Source organism: Rhodamnia argentea, chromosome 10 (genome assembly GCF_020921035.1).
Source record: "Rhodamnia argentea isolate NSW1041297 chromosome 10, ASM2092103v1, whole genome shotgun sequence".
NCBI classification, from domain to species: domain Eukaryota; kingdom Viridiplantae; phylum Streptophyta; class Magnoliopsida; order Myrtales; family Myrtaceae; genus Rhodamnia; species Rhodamnia argentea.
This window is the reverse complement of record NC_063159.1, coordinates 17,945,076-17,965,352: the sequence shown is the minus strand read 5'-3', so window position 1 is coordinate 17,965,352 and position 20,277 is coordinate 17,945,076. Positions and strand designations below refer to the sequence as shown.

The 20,277-nt window shown below is 40.9% G+C and overlaps 3 protein-coding genes across 8 annotated transcripts; 1 reads left to right on the top strand and 2 right to left on the bottom strand.

Moving 5' to 3' along the window:
* Positions 1-626: 626 nt before the first annotated feature.
* Positions 627-3,204, bottom strand: LOC115752274 ((R,S)-reticuline 7-O-methyltransferase-like). The gene is made up of 2 exons (XM_030690383.2): positions 2,434-3,204; positions 627-941 (listed from the first exon to the last, which is right to left on the bottom strand). Exons 1-2 carry the CDS (start codon positions 3,202-3,204, stop codon positions 627-629), a joined length of 1,086 nt encoding a protein of 361 aa, XP_030546243.1.
* A 2,595-nt stretch (positions 3,205-5,799) lies between these two features.
* LOC115752276 (ELMO domain-containing protein B) lies at positions 5,800-10,954 on the bottom strand. 5 transcript variants are annotated; one of them, XM_030690385.2, is made up of 10 exons: positions 10,062-10,510; positions 9,533-9,626; positions 8,672-8,775; positions 8,337-8,405; positions 8,020-8,135; positions 7,405-7,459; positions 7,144-7,264; positions 6,608-6,655; positions 6,382-6,473; positions 5,800-6,141 (listed from the first exon to the last, which is right to left on the bottom strand). In XM_030690385.2, exons 1-10 carry the CDS (start codon positions 10,113-10,115, stop codon positions 6,040-6,042), a joined length of 855 nt encoding a protein of 284 aa, XP_030546245.1. In that variant the 5' UTR covers positions 10,116-10,510; the 3' UTR covers positions 5,800-6,039. The 5 variants fall into 5 exon arrangements, with proteins under 5 accessions (XP_030546245.1, XP_048127408.1, XP_030546248.1 ...); XM_030690390.2 differs by lacking the exon at positions 10,062-10,510 and adding an exon at positions 10,632-10,954 and having other exon boundaries at positions 5,807-6,141; positions 6,382-6,476; XM_030690384.2 differs by having other exon boundaries at positions 5,807-6,141; positions 6,382-6,476; positions 10,062-10,500.
* A 2,686-nt stretch (positions 10,955-13,640) lies between these two features.
* On the top strand, positions 13,641-17,372 carry LOC115752329 (uncharacterized protein At4g04980-like). 2 transcript variants are annotated; one of them, XM_048271422.1, is made up of 9 exons: positions 13,641-14,136; positions 14,419-14,580; positions 14,680-14,775; positions 14,861-14,987; positions 15,052-16,000; positions 16,108-16,273; positions 16,443-16,607; positions 16,701-16,853; positions 16,936-17,372. In XM_048271422.1, exons 1-9 carry the CDS (start codon positions 14,089-14,091, stop codon positions 17,131-17,133), a joined length of 2,064 nt encoding a protein of 687 aa, XP_048127379.1. In that variant the 5' UTR covers positions 13,641-14,088; the 3' UTR covers positions 17,134-17,372. The 2 variants fall into 2 exon arrangements, with proteins under 2 accessions (XP_048127379.1, XP_048127380.1); XM_048271423.1 differs by having other exon boundaries at positions 14,861-14,991; positions 15,158-16,000.
* Positions 17,373-20,277: the final 2,905 nt, after the last annotated feature.

Genomic DNA, 20,277 nt, shown 5'->3' with positions numbered 1-20,277 from the left:
ATATATATCTCGAAGGTTATTTACTCTTTTTGACATATGAAATGAAGATTTTCGTTTTGACAAAATAAATAAATAAATAAACATTTCGAAAACGTATTTCTAGGAATGATCGTCTATATTACTTCAGAAAATAAATAATGAAGGCATTTTCATAATGAACTAAAATGTCTAGTTGTAGATTCTTGTTGATAATGAAAAACTTTACTACCAATATGATTTTCCGGAGCGATATAAACAAATATTTTTAAGAAAATATTTACAAAATCATTGATTATCTAAGAATCAAACATACCATGAGAAAATAAACTCCTCCAATTTTTTTTTAATCTTTTGTTGGAGAAAGTCTTTTGTTCAATAACTTACGAAAACGGACATCATCCAAATTCAGATTTAGTACACGTGAAAGTGAGAAATTTCCGTCTACCATGAACAGAGAAAACGTAGACTTCATATTGAAATACACTTCGTCAAGAGACCAACCTCCCTCCTCTATGCAAACAGAAGACGACTTTCATTTACTGCTAAGAATCCACACCGCAAGAAGTCGAAGTCGGACAGGTTTCGAAGGAAAGGTACGGGCATGTAACCATAAAAACTGCTTATTAAACCAAGGAATAGAAAATGATTTACAGGGGAAATGCCTCGATAATGGAAGGTAGGGCTTGGATCTTGATGATGTTGTAGCGAGGGAAGCCGCCCTGTTCCAGCAGCTCCTTCCACTCCGCCTCCGTCCTCTCCTTCCCTCCCGATTGGTGAGCCATCATGAGCAGGTCGAACGTCACGCCGATGTCCTCGAACGGGCTGTCCCCATCTTGGTCGAGGAGGACTAGGTCGATGATTATGACCTTCCCGATGGGTTTCCGATCCGGCGATGCTATGGCTTTCCTGCAATTCTTCAGTATCTTCACGCATTCCTCGTCTCCCCAGTCGTGTAGAACCCACTGTGTTTGGATGCGTAGCCGTGAGAATTTTGTATGTATTCTTGATGTTTGTCACTTAATGCATGCTGAGTGCACCGACTTTCTATACCGAATGTGATTACAAGATTAATTTTAGAAAGGGAGGTAGAGAATTGCAAGTGGGTATTCAAACAGATCAATCGTATTGATCTACCCAACAAGAGTCACTCACATCATTCAGAATTATGTTATCCGATATTAAGCATATCTAGTGCTATTAATTTTATTTTTGAGTCATATAGCACTATTAATTTCTAAAATGTTAAGTTATCAGTGGTGTTGACACCAAAAATCGGCCTGGGCTTCATATAGTCAGAAAGCACATAGGAATGGTACATGCCTAAAGGGCTTAGAGTATAACGTGGGTCAGTAGCCAATAACATGGCATGACCGACACTTGACCTAATGAAGCATCGGTGACACCGATCGATACGTGAAGTATAAGCAAAGTATATAAGTCCGAAGTACAATTGTTCGGTGGATAAAAAGAGCGATTCATGAAGCCCTCCCGGTAATGTAGGGATAGGATGTATGAAAGTAACCGCTACCGACGGTTGCACTTTGTACCTAGTTATGAATAGTTGGAGATAAATCTTTGTAAAAGATCCACAATCAACAACACTTACTAATTTTACTCTACAATTTATCTTACCTGATTTACTTTCGTTGAATTTACCTGTATTGTCCAATTTATCTTTAGCTAATTTAGATACTTCATATCCGGAATTGCCACAAGAACCCGATTAATCATCAAATCCAAAAATTTCATGCATTCACTGAAAGATCTTTCATCGCGGACACTTCTAGCGAAGCAAGTTGACAAGTTTTGCAACCTCGACTTTATATCAAATGAGAGTCCTTATACTTTAATACCTTTCATACCCTAACACGTCATTCACGAGTTTTTGTTGTAGGCATATTCATGGTCAACGCCTACTTAGAGAGAGAAATAGATTAATTTACAAAATGTAGTTCTTAAAATAAGGTATTGGACCCTAGATGAATATGTAACAATTTTTTTACAAATATTTTTTAATATTAATATTATCATATCCGACCCCAGGCACGGGACGCTATTATATGACCCTACCCAGCGGTAGTCATCCGAAGATGATGTGAATTTTACTTTTCCTATTATTATCTCTAAGTTGAGAAAAAATATTTTTCTTTCCTTCATTTCAGGGAATTCCCTTGAATTTACGTCCTAAAGTTAAGTTAAAGCAGTTTAAATGCTTTACTCAGGTCCAAAACATCATATATATATATATATATATGTATACATATATGTGTGTGTGTGTATACGATGTTTTACCAAACTAAAAATAGGTAATAACAATTCCCTACAATTTTCTCGTCACCTGCAGTTTTATGTACGGTCATCTTAGCTGGGTTTGAATTTTTCACTGTACTTTGAAAATGTATCAACCTTTGCGCGACTATGAAGACGAAAGAGCGAAAGCCATGCAGCTTTTACCTTGAGAAACACAGCATCAGCCATGGGAATGACCTCAAACATGCTCCCTCCCACGTGCTCCACCCCATCGTGTGCCGGGGCCGTGGCTACGACGTGCGGCAAGTCGAAGTTGATCCCCTGGATGTGAGGATACGCCCTCACGATCTCGGCGATCACGCCTCCGGTCCCTCCGCCCACGTCCACCACGGACCCCACAAGGCCGAACCCGTCCCCATAGGCCTCTAGGACCGCCTTCGTTATGATCTTGGCCGTGCACGCCATCGCGTCGTTGAACATGATGTTGAACTCGGGGTTGTCCCCCGCGAAGTCCCACATCTCCACCCCGTGCGCCTTCTGGAACGCGATCCCGCCTTCCCTCACGCATTGGCCTAGGCAGTGCCACGGTGCGAGCTGGAGCGGGTGGTTCTCCATGATGATCATCGGCGCAAGGTTCAGCTCACAGCCTCGAATCAGCCAGCGGGACGAGTTGGTAAGGCCGTAGAGCGAGTCCCCACCGTCGGATGGGCGATGGACAGAGAAGATGTGGCGGCGGACGAGGAGGCGCATGATGCGGGAGAGGTAGGAGAGGTCAGGGGAAGGGGAGCCGTCGATTGATTGGGCTATTTGGGCCAAGGTGATCGGGTGGCCACCGTGGGAGTGGATGATGTCGGCTATGCGGAGCTCGACGGCGCATTTGAGAGCCATCGAGTCCACGAAGCCGAGCATGTACCGCCATATCTCAGCTTGGCCTCTTAGCATTGCATTTGCATCTCCTTCCTTCACTCCTTCCATGGTCTCTCTCTCTCTCTCTCTCTCTGGACTTTGCCTCTTAGGAGATAGGTGGAAGTTGGGATGGTGACGAGCATTGTTGCGTGGTACTTATAGAAAGAGTCAAGAGGAGATCCCACAGTCTTATTTACGGTGAACAGTTCTAGGGTCGATCCAAATTTCAGGTTTCAATTTTTGGAATTTTGAATCGATTCTCTAATTTTTGAAACCTAAAATTTATCTATATATTTTGAAACTTGAAACCTATCATGTCATAAGTTCCTAGATCGATTCCAGAGTCTAATCAGATTCCACTTATATTCTTAATTGAACAATTGTAGTGCATTATGACGTTTAATGACCATCACAACTCATATTTAGACATACGAAAAAATATAAAACATTAACAAAATAAAAGTCTCAATCATTGATATCGCCGGATAATGAAGTTCGGACTAGCGGTTCCAAATTATACACTCATATTCGGATGCTATGAAACCGTAAGATCGCCCGAAGACATAGAACAAGAAAATCACAAAGACTTGCTCCGGGTTTCAGGTTTCACCTAGAACCTCGAACCTATCTGTCAGAACCGGTTCTCAATTTTTGGAACCTAAACCTTCCTGCATTCCCTAAAACTTGGAACCGGACCGTTAGGAACCAATCCGATTCTCCTATTCCCAGTTCTACCTAAAAATCATGCTCTTCTAGTCTTATTTCAGGCGATTATTAGAGGGCCATATGACGTCTCAAGAGGTCTTTTAATGGTCATTGGAATAGGAAATTTGGCGAAAGTTACAGAAAAAACGCAATGAACGAGAATGCACTTCTACACCTCGATCTTTAAGAATAGAAACTGTAGATACATGTATATATAAATTAGTATTAGTAATATTTACTGCATGGCAGATGGCAAATCATGGATCCAATCCGAACAACGAAAGATCTTTCTCGTCGGGCATCAGGCAAGGGTTAAATTTAAGAGAACAGGATTCAAGATGCTAAGGCCAATGTTTGGAAGAAAAAAAAAAAAAAAAGCTTAGGAATCCCCATGCAAACAAAGGGAGACTTCATTCAGGAGGAGGGGGGAGGGGACTAGGGCGAGGTGTGCATGTAATCCACCTAACCTAGCCACTCATCAGTCAAGGTGTTCAGCCGACTGCTATACTCCTATCGTATTGGAATTAGGCGCCTATCTTTTTACTGTTGTCAACTAATCTCTAACATGTTCGATTATAGAACATTTCTCTAAATGCTATTCCGATTTAAGTGGTCCTATTCTTTGTCCCGTGCTAGGAAGTATTACTTTTCTTTCTATTCCAAATTCAAGGAAGGTGGGGAGGATGTCAAGTCCACATGGCCCTTATGGGCTAGACCACACACGTGCTTTAATGACAATTATAATGGGAAGCAAAGCTATAAGGCAAAGCGAATCCAAAAAGATTGTTTTAGTTTGGATTGTTCTCTGCAACTCGGGAACATGAAATTGGAATCGCTAGTAATCACAGATCAGCATGCCGTGATGAATATGTTCTTGGGCCCTGTACACACCGTTGGTCACATCTTGGGAATTGGTTTCGCTCGAAGCATTGAACCAATGATCACCCATGACTTCTGTGTATCACAAGAGCTACAAAGGCTTTTGGTGGTCTCATCGACACATATCGTAGCCTGTTTATACAGGATGGGAAAGAGGCCGTCGATAAGTGCAAAATCATACGGATATGATCCTCATTGTGCATCTTGATCAACTATACCGTTTCTTTGTGCATTCCTATGCGGAGTGTTTGTAGATGTGTTTCTAGGTACTCTTTTATCATTTTGTCCAAGAATAAGAGTCCTTCCAATTCTATAAATTTTTCTGGAATACTCTTTTTCTTGAATATCAGTCAAAAAAGTTTCGGATTGCCTAATATTCAACCAATTAGTAATCCAAAATTTAAGACATTTATTAAATGAGAGAGAACCACCGGGGCAAAAGTACTATAGATGAAAGATATAGAAGAGGAAGAAATGCCTTTTTTGCCATAATAGAGGATGAACCTGTCGGTTGCCCGGAAACAGAGGCTTATTAAACAATAGTTCCTGTAGATTTCATTAACATTCGTCTGAATAGGGAGAAAGCAAAGTGTGCCGGGCCATGTATCTTGCTTGCGTTCTCACGTGGCAATCGTCTTTAATTGCAGTGATGGCAGATGGAGTAGCTGCTTTCGTACACGCATATATTCTCTTGCCTGTCTTGTTTTGTTTTGTTTTGTTTATGTACCTGGTGGAAGAACTCGTGAACTGCGTGGGATTTGCTAAAATATAAGGTAGGTTTGGGAGATAATTGTGCCCGGTCCCACAGGGAGTAGTACCATGAAATTGAGGTTGCAGGAGAAAACGTTTCACCATCTCTCTGTCATTAGCAACGTTGCAAAATTGACTAACATTTGCTTGCCTGCCTCTTCACAATTTAACTTTCTACCATTGAAATATCCCGACATCGCCCGACGACGAATCTTATCATATGCCCTCGATCTCCTCTGCCTAATAACGGCTTGAACTTTTGGGTGTGGTAAAGGTATGGAGCTTCAAGGCAAGACACAGTAAAATGGGAAGGCAAGAACCAGACAGTTCCATTTACAGGAAACCGTTGGTACCTGAAAAATGTTAAGTCATGATTTCACTGGAGTCGGATTCCGATTCAATTTTCCCAAAGTTTTACAAATGAGTCCGCCAAAAGTTTAGGCATTTCAGCTACGGGTAGCTGCAAATCCCCAAGAAGAAGGGCACCGGCATGCTGTCAGCCAGCGCGAAACCTGAAAGCGGACATTTTCCTAACTCTTCACTACATCTGAAGTGAAGCATTTAATGTCTCTATTGGTACAGCAGATTGTAGGCCGGTAGATCCCGGATTCGGTGGACGTCTTCCAACGACAGTTCTCTCTCCAGCTGCGTCCTTGTTACTCGAAGAACCTCCTAGCAAGGACGTAAACAGTCTAGTGTCAGACTAGATATGTTGTTTAGACTCCATACAGATGCAAGTGAGAACCTTAATGCTTCCAATGCCGTGCAAACACTTACTTTCTATGGCCAGAAAGCTCCACTAAAGAGTGGAAGAGCTACACATAAATGAGAACCCCGCACGAAAGAGCAGGTTCATCAAACATATGCGATGCAGCAGAGAGAGAGATAGAGAGAGAGGGAGAGAGAGAGTACATTGAACTCCATGTAAGAAGCATGCATGGCAAGCCACTGCGCGTCCATCATTTCGAAAGCTATACAGTATAATACATCAAAGGCTTCTTCATCTTCTGCCAATCAAATGGGGATGATAGTCAGTAAAGGATAAGTCTTATGCAGAAGGTGGTGCACCTAAGTCCATGAGATTGAAGTTAGCTGAAAAACGCGAATGATCAAGAATTAGTACTAAATGGCAGAGTACCTCCTAACAATTTGACAAAATTGACTCCTGGAAGACATCTTGGTTTGACTGCAAAATAAACACAAGATTGATTGATCAACTTATAGAACCTTCGTTAATATCTATGTCTAGCAAATGAAGTCGCTCCACATCACTATATAATCAACATCAGCAAATAATAGAAGGCCACCGAAGCAGCATTGTTTTCCCTGATTTTATTTCCATCTCCTTAACAGAGAGCCCACAATTTATTCAACATTTTCTCAAACACCAGTAAAAGATTAAAGTTACTCGAGGTTTGAGAGGAGTCGCACGAATCACTGTGGACTGTAGGGAGCTCAATCAATCAGAAAGATGAATAAAACATCTCCAACAAGAAATGGCATCAAGTTTGACAATTTCAGAGCATCACTCCCAAGGTTTTAATTTAAGGTTCTTTCTATTGAGGGACTCCAAGGTCAGAAATGCTCAAAGCAGCAACACGTATATTGTCCGAAAGGCAAACCGATGGTAGTCCTTATGATAGAAACACGTGAAAATAGACAGTCTGTACCCACCTGAGTATAAATCTAGCATCTGAATTAACATAAAAGTAACATTTATGCCGGCAACAGCGAATGGATACTCCCAGGTTGCTCGTTTCCCACCTTCCTTGAACAACAACCTATGAAAAGATTTCTTCATGTTGAATATTCCTATAATTAGTTAAAATGGAGAAATCAAAGAAAGCAAGAACTTCATGAACAACGGTTATGCACTTCCACTTATAAGAGTGCAAAGAGTCAAGCTCACACAAACAAGAGAGAGAGTATACTTACTGGGTAAGTTCTGGCAAAATACAGCAAATTCTCCAGGGAAACAAAACCGCAGCCCCTAAAAGAATGGTTAATCATCAGTGCATAGACAAGAATCACCAATATTCAAATTAGTTCTTGCCAAAGAAGGTATAGTGGCATGGCATATACAGATCATGCGATGTGTAGCATCCTAATTGCTTGTTACTCCTGGGTAAACCATAGTACTATGACAGGGATATCTCTGTCGGCGAATTGCCTTATCACCGCAAAGAAAGCACTTCCTCTATTTGACACAAATATATAGAATCTCGGTAAGTAGCACCACAAATTTTTCACAATAAGAACTTATGAAAGCGCCAAATATAATTCAATAGTAAAATAAAATACATTGCTAAACTTGCCACAGCACTTAATTAAGGATATGACCCTTCATATTCAGCATTTATTGCACATCTGACTGTTGATCAAGAAACAGGGGATTATAAAGAGCGAGTGAGATGAACCAAGATAATAGCTTTTGCGACGGGTAATTTTCATGATCTATTCTATAGACTGTCCAATGTCTATCCACAAGAACTTAGATCAATTTGTGCCTACAGTACGGCATCGCTACAAGACTGGTTGAAGCAAGAATACCTAAAGTCAGTTGATGGATTATGACCTTGCCAGCCCATGTCTTTCCATTGCTCCGATATTAAAGCCGTCAAAACGACATTAGGAAAGGCAGCATACCACAATGATCTAAGAGATTCCTGCCAACAAGAAAGATCAGTGAGTTTCCTTCACAGATGTAGATTCTATTTCAGAAGATGATTACACAGAGAACTGCTGCAGGGGCAATTTTAGAACTGCAACAACTAATGCTGATGCATGTACACCTCCTGTTAAGATGCCCGAAAATGGGGTCTGATCACTTAGAGCCAGAGGAAAAATGAGGTAGCATGAAGGAGTACCTGATGATCCGGGCGTGTCTCGTCGAATGGTACTTGTAAACGTTCCTGAAGTCTTTGAAGCCGTTGCACCTGGGAAAAATAGGCATTTTGAGAGTTCAAAGGGCAGGGGCACAGATAGTTGAGCAAAAGGCACTTAAACATGCAATCTCTATATAATCCCTAAAAGACATCTTTTTTGCATGTGGTCCTGGAAGCAACAACATCAAATGGCTTTATAAGAGATTCTTAAATAAATGATAAGCACTTATCATATCGATACTTGATGTAGCACCGAATTAGAAGAGTTAGACTAAGTAGTGAACGCATGACCCCAACTAGTTCATCTAATCATTTACCTGAAGAGGATTGAAAGGGTAGTCAACATATTTGTCACTACGTCTGTTGGTGGAGCGGTTGAAGAGTCCTCCAATCCATGATCGTGGTCCAACCATAGCATTAGCTACAACAGCCATGAATCTATATATAAGTTGAAACTTGAGTGTTACTTTCAAAAGAACAACACGTATTAGCAAAAGTAGCCCGCTCTTTGGAAGTTGTAATACATGAGTATTCAAGTCAGTTTGCAAACTCTAAGTATAGGATCAGTGGTGAGGAATGAAATAAAATCTGCTCATATGTCATTTAACCTGAGGGTCCCTCAAAGATAAACATGAGCACCTCCAAAAAAGACATGATAAACGAAGAGATTATCTCAAAAAGAAATCGAGTAGAATTAAGTTAGGACACTACTTGAGCTTGTTTAAACATTTCATCCCATAAACAAATGAAATACACAATCCATTAAGATACCTCCAATTTGTTAACCTCTCAAGTACTCTACTGCGTCACCTCCTCATAGAATGAAAACAGCAACATGAGTTGAGGAGACGGATCCATTCTAATAATAAATGTGTACTATTCGTGGGTTTAATAAAAGGCAAGAAAGGACTTATGCTAAACTGAAAAGTACCCAGTGCTGTTACAAGGATCATCAAAACGGAGATAAAAAGGAAAAAAGGGCTAATTGTGGTCGATATTTTCTCAGATGTATCAGAAGCATGCAAAACTTTTTTATTCAAAGTATAGAGAGCAATCAACGAGAAGAACGAAATTTACCCAGCTTCAGCCAGTATGTAAATGTAATAGCACAGATGGAATGTTGCCCGGAATTTCTTTTTTTTTTTTTTTGGTCGAAGTTGCCAGGAAAGTTTACTCACTAAAACATTGAGCTAATTGTGATATTGCGTAATGTGACCATTCCAACTCTTCATTGTCCCTTTTCTGTCTCCAGTAAATTTCATCCTCATCAACCTACATTAGTGATTTGGAAGCAAGTTTAGAATCAAAATGCAGGACAAAAAAGACACAGAGAAACCCTTCACTGCACGAACACTTGTTAGTCCATCCATCCCATGCAGCAGACATAGAATACCTTAAAGGTGAAGGAAAGAACATTTCCAACATTGGGAATAGAATGCGATCACAGTTTCTCAAGATTACCAATTACGATTACTCCTACACAACTGACATAAGTATTGCATTTAAAAGTTAGACCTGGAACACGGACAAAACATAAAAGGAGGGATATCAAAATGCAGGATACACGTAGAGTAGATGAAGCGCCACCACCAACTACTAAGAATCAAGCAATTATAGCTGGTATGCATTTCGTGAGGCTAGTATCAGAACCAAAGGATTCGATAGGAGTAACAAGACCATGCGAGATAGAAACGGGTAGGGGATTACTCGGTGGAGAGATGAGCAGGATGGAATGCATTGTCTATGCCTTCTTAATCTCATCAGGGGCCCAAATAAAACATGGAATTCCTTGTTTCCCCAACTCTTTTAAACCGAAAGCAAAAGGCAAATGAAGAACAAAGATTGTTATCAAGTCTTGGGTCACCAATGATTGCACCCATGCCATGCTTTGCTTCCATAATTCAACTTCCCATCATCACCATTATCTCTCTCTCTCTCTCTCTCAAAGGTCAACAGCTATAACTGTGGAACACACTAGGCATATTCCAATTAAAGAAGCACAATGCAAAAGAGGCTTTTTAGCCGAGGAATGCATCAACAAGCGCAATCAAAGGGTCTTTTTTGTACACCTTTTGCGTAACAAATAATCTCCCCAATCTAATCGAAAAGTGAAAAAGAAGAAGAAGAAGAAGAAGAAGAAACAACAATATATTCCAAGGCAGTACAGAAAGAGATGGGCAAAACGCACAATCTTCCATACTCATGCAAGACAAGAACAATGTCCCCAAGCCCCACACCACCGCGCCCACGAAAAAGCCATAGAGATCCAAAAAGTACCTGCTATGGCGTGTGAGAGGACATGACGAGAAGGAAATGGTGGAGCCAACGCAGAAAGAAGAAAGAAGAAGAAGAAGAAGGAGAAGAAGAAGAGAAGGACATGGCTTGTGGGTGCAGGGAGGAGGAACAGAAGGGTATGAGAAAGTTTCGGGCTTTCTTGTTCTGTCAATTTGCATTTGCCTTCCAAAGCACCAGCTTGCTCTCCGCAAATCCCGTTCGCATTCTCCAATCACCATCGGCATTATCTTACTTATCCCCCCACTGACATTCGTACGTGCCAACTTATTTCGCATCATATTCATATCTTGTAGCACATGAGTAATGATTCTCCTGAGATGACACAGCTATGGAGTAAGGCTTCGAAGATTGACTCCATAAATAAACAGGAGACGTGCGATCCAAACATGAGATTAATCGCATTTAAATAGAACGATTCAACGGGGGAAAAAAATCTATAATCTGAGAGGGTGGTATATAAAAATTTCACCTTTTATATTTCAATAAAAAATCCAATATTGACATCTAAAGGGTAAATGACACGAATAGTCCCCGAACTTTGATCCAATGTGTAATATCGCATCCGAACTTTAGCCCAAGATTCAATACCGTTCTCGAACTTTTAATTTATCTAATATGGTCCTTGAATATTTTCTACATGGTCAATTTATTCATTGGACTGCATGAACATGTTCAATATTGTTTCTGAACTTAAATTGATGTAAGGAGAACATTGAGAATTCGCATACAGTCCGAGGACTAAATTACACATGTATCAAAAGTCCGCGGACCACATGAAATAAATTAAAATTTTAGAAACAACATTGCATATTGGGCTAAACCTCATGGACCACGTTGAATAAATTTAAAGTTTTAATGTCTCATTATATATTAGGCCAAAATTCATGAACCATTTATGTGATAATCAAAGTTACATGGCTAGAGCAAACTAGAAACTCTTTTATAGCGAAAATATGCTATACCTCACCATCATCATAAGATCCAAGAACGGCTACAAGAAGCAGGCGCCAGCAACACACGCCAAAAGAGCAAAGAATTTCGAACCGGCCAATCTCTTGTTGGCTTTCAGGCAGACCATGGACGCCATATTATCTTACTGACAAAACGAGGAAATTCAATGCAAATTCAATTTATGCGTACTATGGCAACGTAAATTAAGAACGCCAGCGGTCCTACACGAGAAAGACATAAATAAATCATATGTGTACTCGGAAAATAAATTAAAACGCGTTCACTTTTCATTGAATTTAGGGTAAACGATATAAATGGTGCTTGAACTTTGGTCCTATGTCCAATGTGATCTATAAATTGTAAATCCGTTCAATATAGTCTATGAACTTTAACTCAATGTGCAATGTCATCCATGAACTTTTAATTTGTTCAATGTGGTTCATGGACTAATGGTACATGTTCAATTTAATCCCTAAACCGTATGAAAATATTCAATGTGGTCCTTAAATTTGAATTAATTGAATGATAACTTTGAATATTCTCATACTGTCAAGAGACTAAATTGAACGACCCACCATGGGCATGGCGTGTTTGGTGAGAATCAAACCCTTTGGCGCCGACATAAGCCACGATTAGGTATTCGAAACTCTCCCAACTCATTTCTCGGACTTAAGTGGGAAGCCTTTGCTGGTGGGTCATGGGGCCAGCCTTCCTCCAGGTATAGTCGCCGTCGGAAAGGGCAAAACCCGATTACGACCGACGGATCCCGGATCATAAAAAAAAAAAAAAATTGAACGTGTACAATCACATTGAACAAATTAGAAGTCTATAGACGACATTTCACATTCGGCTAAAGTTCATGGATCACATTAGATGTTATGTCAAAATTCAAGGACTATTTATGTCATTATCCCTTAAATTTATATATGACTTTCCTTGTGATTTCTTGAATGCAACGTTTAATGTCATCTCTTGCGCCCGCCAAAGTAGAAAGAGGAGAACGAAGGACGGTCAACGAGTAGCCACTGCACTAAGAACCCTTTAAATAATCACGAAAAGTTTCCAACATCACACCAATTGGATACGTGCAAATAGAAAATTCTTCCTGTTATATAAGAAGCGCGTCCCAAGAGTCATATCCCATCATCATCTGAAATCCAAGACCTGATATCTGGACCACCATGGACACTCTTGCTAGGAGCACCACCACCTTGAGATGGAGGAACTTGTCCAGGCGCAAGAGAGACTCCCACGGCGGCCTGAGGCCTTCCTTCAGTTACAGGCGTGAGCGGGCCAAGCAGCGCCAGGTTTTCCTCAAGACCTACAAGTTAGGATCGGCGGGCGGGTCGGCAGACCATGAGTCGAACTCCCGCAGTCTTTGCAACAAGAAGGTGGTGGCGAAGGCGAAGGCGATGGTGTTTTCGGTCCTATCTTTCGTGCGGATGGGTTCTCTAAGGTCTTGCAATTGCCGATCGGCCATCAGGGCATCGGAGCCACAGCCACTGAGGAACCACTGCTTTTGATTTCAAGAAGTAACAGAATCAATCCGATGACCGGTCGAAATAACTCTAGTTGGGTCAAGGTGATATGGTATGAAGTACTGACATATTATTCATTTTCAAGCCTGCAAAAAAATGAGCAAAAGGAGATGCATCTTGGCATTGGTCACAGCCCAGTCATCTCATTCGCACTACGATTTATTAGGCTAGAAGTTGTCACTGGATTATTGAACTTGGTGCCACGAGGTATCGAGCTCGGCAGTTACCGATTGTCTCGGTAACCCAACGAGTTCCTGCACATCCTTTTGTATGCGCTTGTGAATTGAACAACACGAGTTTTATTAAGAGAAATGAATGTCTGCGCATGTGTTCTACAGCACACAAGAATTCGGGTCTTTCTTCATTCGAAACACGGTGAGTAAAATAGCGAAAGCGCGCTAAATTTAACCAAGTGTGGTCCGCTTGGGTAGTAATGGCACAGACACGGGCAAAGCGTAAATCCTTATAATTATCCTGGTATCGTGTTCCCGATTCTCTCTCTAACTTCAGTGCAACGATCTAAACAAAGGCGATGTGAGAGAACGAGTGAATTCAACGTCCGTTTTGGTACGATAACAGACTAGCAGACAAGTGGAGGCTTTGGAGTCCCAACAGTTCCTAAATTGAAGGAGAGAAAGCTTCTCCCCTGTTATTAGGCTCAACTAGGAAAGGGAGATTGGAGATTGCCGTGAGACGACGGTTGCGCCTCCACAGTTTTGGCCTTCTCTAGGAGGCAGGCGGTTGCTGCCATTGTCTCTCTCCTAACCAATCACAACCTTTTTACTCGCTCTCTCTGTCCCTTCATTCTTCTTCCTATTGGCCGGAACTTTGCTTTCTAGTTTGCAAGCTCTGAGAATAGGAAGAACTAGCACATTTGCCACACCTTTCGACATTTATATCCTCCTCTGGTTCGACATCTGCTGGAAAATTAAGGAGATTGAATCTTAGCAATGGCTCCTGGCTTTTCAGGGGAGACATACACCTCAGTCCGCAGCAATGTAGGACGATTTCAGGTAAATTCGCATGATTTGTGTTCTCTTTTTATCAGTCACGCATGATGAATAATGTCCTAGTTGATGATCATGTGTGGTCTGATCCATCAACAAATATGAACTCCTGGTTATTATAAATCACAGTGAGCCGAATTTGGTTATAGCAAACGTCCATTCTTGATGTATTTAGATGCAACATAAAAGAACATGTCTCCAACCATGTAGAACTGTTGGCATAAATATAGTTCGAGCTTGTGTCCAATTCTCTATGTTCCACCCTTGCAGCAGGAGTTATGCCAAAAACCAAAAAAAGCGGTAGCGACGAAGGTCCAAAGCCCGTGTGGGTGGGCGGGAGATTCTATCTTGTCAGTTGAGCTCCGGAAGAAAATATTGATCTTCCGAGATCTAATCGACCTTCCTCCTTGCGATCGCTCTGTTCCCATTAATCAGGTACTTCATCTGATTAACGGCAAAGGCAGAGTGAAGTTTTTGTCCACACGCTGTGTTAGTTGCCGTGACTACTGATTCCTGGTACATGTCTTGCTTCAGCTGATGATTGGAACCGTTGAAGATCTTCACAAGTCATATCCTGACGTTGTATCGGCCAAATTGAACTCGGGAAGAGTAGAAATAGCGGTACAACAGGTCGGTTGACAATTAGCGAAATTGGAGTCTTACTTATTACTTTCATCTAATAAATACATCAACTAACTAGGAGTCGATCGTATAGGGACTGATCCATCTATATCATGCTCTAAGATCCGTCAGCAATTTGTGGGCGAAAAACAACAAGTGGATAGTCAGTACTGGAGATATTGCTGAAGATGGAATGGACATTGCCGATTTAGATCAACTGGGTAAGTCACCACACTAGACGAATTTTAGATGCTCCCTAGACTAAGAGCACTGCGTTTTGTATAGGTGCCAAAGTGCTTGCTAAGCTCCATCACATGATAAACAGAGCTAAGGAGTTATTCGATGCAATGGATGAAGATGAGGAGATCAGTGACAGCAACAAAAAGAGTAATGTTTTTGGGGAGACCTTGAATGAGTCCTGCCTGGACAACAAAAGTACCTGTCCCTCACCCGACACCCCAACATCATTCCCGCCCGAGCTGAATCCTCCCATGAGACTGCCCGAACTCACTGAGATCGCTTTCAGGCCTCCGTTTCTTATGCCTCAACAAATTCAAGCGGTGAAGCAACTAAAGCTTCTTGATGTGAAGTGTTTCCCATTCTACACCCTTCCTTATGCTCCGATGCCAAGCCACAACCTTTTAGAAGGTAGTGACATGAACAAGAAACCGTACGTGCCAACTCCTGAAAATGAAGCAGTTGCTGGAAGACTACCTGCGGAAGAAAGCAACCACAGGACAAAGGATTTTAAGGAATCAGATGGTTTCCATGAAATACAAAGTGTAAGTTCAGATGTGAAGAAACCGGTGTCCGAAGGCCTAGAGGTACCAATCCTTCCACTGCCACCACCGTTGCCTCCTCTTCCTCCAGCTATGCCACCAGAGGACTTGTCTTTATCATTCAATCAACCAGAGAATACTCTGCCCCCGCCTCCACTGCCAATTCCACCAAGTAAAGGATCATCATCAGCTCCACCTCCCCCTATGCCACCATCCAGGGGAGGTGCACCGCCACCACCTCCTCCAGGTAGTATGGCAAAAGCGCTGCGCGCCAAGAAAGCAAATACCAAGCTAAAGAGATCTACAAACATGGGCAAGTTGTACAGAAACTTGAAGGCAAAGGTAGAAGGTGGAGAGAAAACCCAAAACTCATCTAAAGGCAAAAGAACACCAGTCGGAGGGTCTTCGTGCGGGAAACAAGGAATGGCTGATGCCATAGCAGAGATTGCCAAAAGGTCAGGTTCCTCTGCTAGTATAGATATCGATTCCTTTGTCGCAGTGATTTAGTGAGCAAAAAAAAAAAAACTAAATGGCCACATTGTTGCTTCGGTTGGTTCTATAGATCAACATATTTTCAACAGATTGAAGAAGACGTTCGAGAGCACAGCGATTTGATTAAGGAGATAAAAGGAGCCATCAATGCTTTTCAAACAAAGGACATGTCTGAACTCCTTAAATTCCACAAGTTCGTCGAGCAGCACTTGGAGAAGTTAACTGACGAGACTCAGGTACTTTTCTTCTGTTATCTTACGGTTTCTAGTGATCCAAACTTTTTAAATTTCCACATCAAACTATGTTGAGTGTTGAGACAACGGTACTCTCATTCAGTTTATCTTTCAGTCATTAGCAGTGGGGTTATTTTAACCTGGAAAATCTTCTGGACTAAGTCAAAATCAGGTTCTGGCAAGGTTTGAAGGCTTCCCAACAAAGAAGCTCGAGGCCCTGAGGATGGCGGCAGCGCTTTATTCAAGATTGGAAGGCATAGCTACTGAGCTTAAGAACTGGAAAGTAACCCCTCCTTTAAGCCAGCTCCTTGACAAAGTCGAATCATACTTCAACAAGGTAGGCTCCAAGTACCTCTAGCTGTAGAGACATACCTTGTGGCTATACCATAAATGCGTCATTCTAATTTGGGGGAAAAAATGTCGGCAACAGATCAAAGAAGAAGTGGATGCATTAGAGAGGAGCAAAGACGAAGAGATGAAGCGTTTCGTGAGCCAAAACATTCACTTTGATTTCGGCATTTTGCTTCGAATTAAAGAATCAATGGTTGATGTTTCTTCTGGCTGCATGGAGTTGGCACTGGAGGTATAATTTACTTATAACTGCAACCTAGTCGAGAAAAGAAGATAGACTTGTTCATGTACTTCGGCTTTGAAATCTTGTCCAGGAACGGAGAGAGATAAAAGCAGCAACCGATGGGGCTCGCATAGCCAACACTGAGAGCAAAACTAAAACATGCGTCAAATTGCTCTGGCGAGCTTTTCAACTGGCGTTTCGCGCCTATAACTTTGCAGGCGGGCAAGATGACCGAGCCGACCAGCTGACTCAAAGATTAGCCGATGAGATCGAGGCCGATCCTTTATAAATCTAGTGTCTATTTTAAGAATAGTACCTTCTAATAACTTACCCGCCTCGTAGAAACATAGGTCGGTGAGATCATCTGCAAGAAAGGTCAGTATGATCGTCTGCAAGATCAATTCCGAATAACATGGTCTTGTTAAAGCACTGATCATTGGACGCCATAGCGGTATGTAAACGGGAGTCGCTGAATGTAATATCCCATGTAAGAGCATGAACTTCTATATAAGAATATAAAGTTCAGTTTCGATAAGGTTTTCTCTAATCCTGCGAGCGAGGATTCCGAGAATACACCAATGGAAAAAGGTTGTCCGCGACTGACGCTGCTAACACACAGCGCTCGCTGCCAGGTCCAACGGTTAAGATTGCGCAGGTTGATTTACTATAACTTTGGAAAGATAAAAAAGAAGATCGAAACTATGATCACTACGTAATGAACTCTACTTCATTCGGATCAGTATCACACGTAAGTGGGTTGGTAATTGAAGATGAATGACTAGAGCGAAGCTGAAAAAATGTAAATTTATTCGAATCACCATATCAAAGAAAGGCCCGGTCCAGAAATTTGACTCACATTCCTCTCCGGACGGTGGTTCCTGAGGCCACCAAGAGAAGTTCCGCGTCATCGCGGGGGCTTGTGTTTGCGCCGTAAAGGGCGGAGCGCCCGAGCCTAGTGCTTGGTGCCGGCGTGGCCAAACTTCGCTAGCAGGGAAACTTGTCGGACCAGCTCTAAACCTACCCACTTTTTTAAGCTTTTTACATATTTATTCGATTTCTGCGTGCTCGACTTGCTGCTACGGAAGAGCAAATTATTTTCCACGAAACAAACGGAGCCTAACAAGGTGAGATTTTTTCCTTTGGAAGAAGGAGGGGGAAAGAAAACATGAGGAAAGTGAAGAAGCAAGAAGGGGAAGTGAGACCAAAGATCTTGAAACGTGTTAAATTACGTCTCAAAGTTTGAGTCCAGTATAAATGAAGAAGATTTTCGATTTTCTTTTATCACTACAGTAGCCGCATGCTATAAATGAGGAAGAAGACTTAGTGGCCCCCCTCTCTCTTTTATGAATTGCCGCACAGTGAGGTAAGGAGAAGCCGCACGGAGACGAAAACGAACGAACAAGACGTTCTTTGTAATTTGGCCGTAAGAGGAGAGCTCCTTTGGTCTCGGGCAAGAGCTTAGATACCGATTTTTGATCTGTGAGTTTACATCCGATCAAGTTGTTTTATTTGTGGGTTTAATTTAGGTGTAGGAAACACTCGAGCGTATAAGCAATTGTAATTTTTAATTCTCTAAATAAAATAGATTATTATTGATGTCTCTCCCGTGGAAGCATGTACCAATACCGAGACCGAACCACGTAAATCTTTGGTACCCTTTATCGTTCCTCGTTTACTTCTCTAGTACTTTTCGCATTGACTTATTTACAAGATCAAGTTAGTTTCCACGTTAATTTTATAACAATTGGTATTAAAGCTTGGGGTTAGATTTTTGGATTGTGATTTGGGGTTTTTGCTTGTCTAGTTATTATCTCGATATTTTATTGTTGCAATTATGTTTCAAGCAGAAATTGAGAATTTAATTAGAGGAACAATTTTGGATTGTGAAGTGTTAAGATGCGTGCAATATTGACAACTCAAGGTTTGGCCAAGCCATTGGATGACAAAGATGAGTTGCCGATTTCGATGAAAGAGGCTGATAAGGTAGATTTATTGGAGAAAGCAATGAGTATACTACTGTTGAATTTATCGGATGAGATGTTAATAGAGGTGGTCGAGTAGAAAGATGTCCTAGCTTTGTGGATAAAACTTTAGGCACTCTATGTAACGAAGGATTTGAACAATCGCTTATGCTTGTTGAAGAAAATGTTTCAATTTAGATATACTGAAGGTACGTCTTTCGGATCCCACCTAGATGAATTTAATGAACTCATTATGGATTTAAAAAAAGTCAATAAGACATTGTGGCGACCTAAAAATAAATTTCTAGGTTAATTATTTAACTAACCTAATTCAGACCCTCCCAAAGTCCTATCAAATCACAACTTTGGTCCAAGTTATTAATGTTCAAATGATTTTTAATTCGAAACCACCATTAATTATTTTTTTGGTAGGTTGATTAGGAAAGTAAATAAAATATCAGGAGAATACTCTATTTCTACGAACCCGAGATTAATGGGTTCAAGGACTTGATTACGATAATTTTTCAAAACATCCGTTCGATACGATAAATTTCATGAAAAATGTTTAAGTTTGGCAACTTTTATTGGTTTAGCTTAAGGTTCAAATGGAGCAAATATTTTTGGGTTTTCCTTAATTTAAAGAATGCAATTATGCGACTATGACAATGATGACATGGATATGATTCTAATGACACTATTAGACCAAACATGCAATAATATGCAATACTATCCTATATGCAAAGTTCAATTAGTCAATTAAGACATGCAAAATGACATAATATTAATGCAACATGCAAAACAATATGTTCTAACTACATGAATGACATGGCAAAGATAATGTATTTATTAAACAAAATGGCCAATGAGATTTGAAATGACATGACATGCAAACTATGACTAAATATGCAAGACAATTTATAAATGCAAGACACATACGAATGACATGGTATAATGACGGGGCAAATATGACATGGCAAAGATGGCATGCAAATATGATGACATGCGAGGATGATGACCTTGGCAATATGATAAAAAAAGCTTTGCATGATGGCTGCAAAAACGCTTACTCATTGAACAAGGATTAGAAACAAATCACTCCTGCCCCTTTAAATCCAGCCATGATCCACAAATTTCAACCAGGGGAAGGAAATACAAGTAAAGAAAACATTTCCTTGAATGAAACATGAGTTGAGAGAGCTATTTCTGCTTAAAAGATTGCTATTTCTTTGTTTGCGGTTGAAAGTGAAACAAGTGAGAAAGAGAGTTCCCTACACCTTGAACTGTGTTCTTTAATGAATAAACTTGAGGATGTGTTATTAGCCTTGAAGAATTTTATAAGGCTCAATCTGATGAATTATTTTGTTGGTTGGAGAGGCCGTCCTAAAAATTTTCAGAATCAAGTTCCTTCTGTAAGGATTGTCATGGCAACTTGACTTCTTTCAATCTTGGAGATGAAGCCATGTCAAATTTGA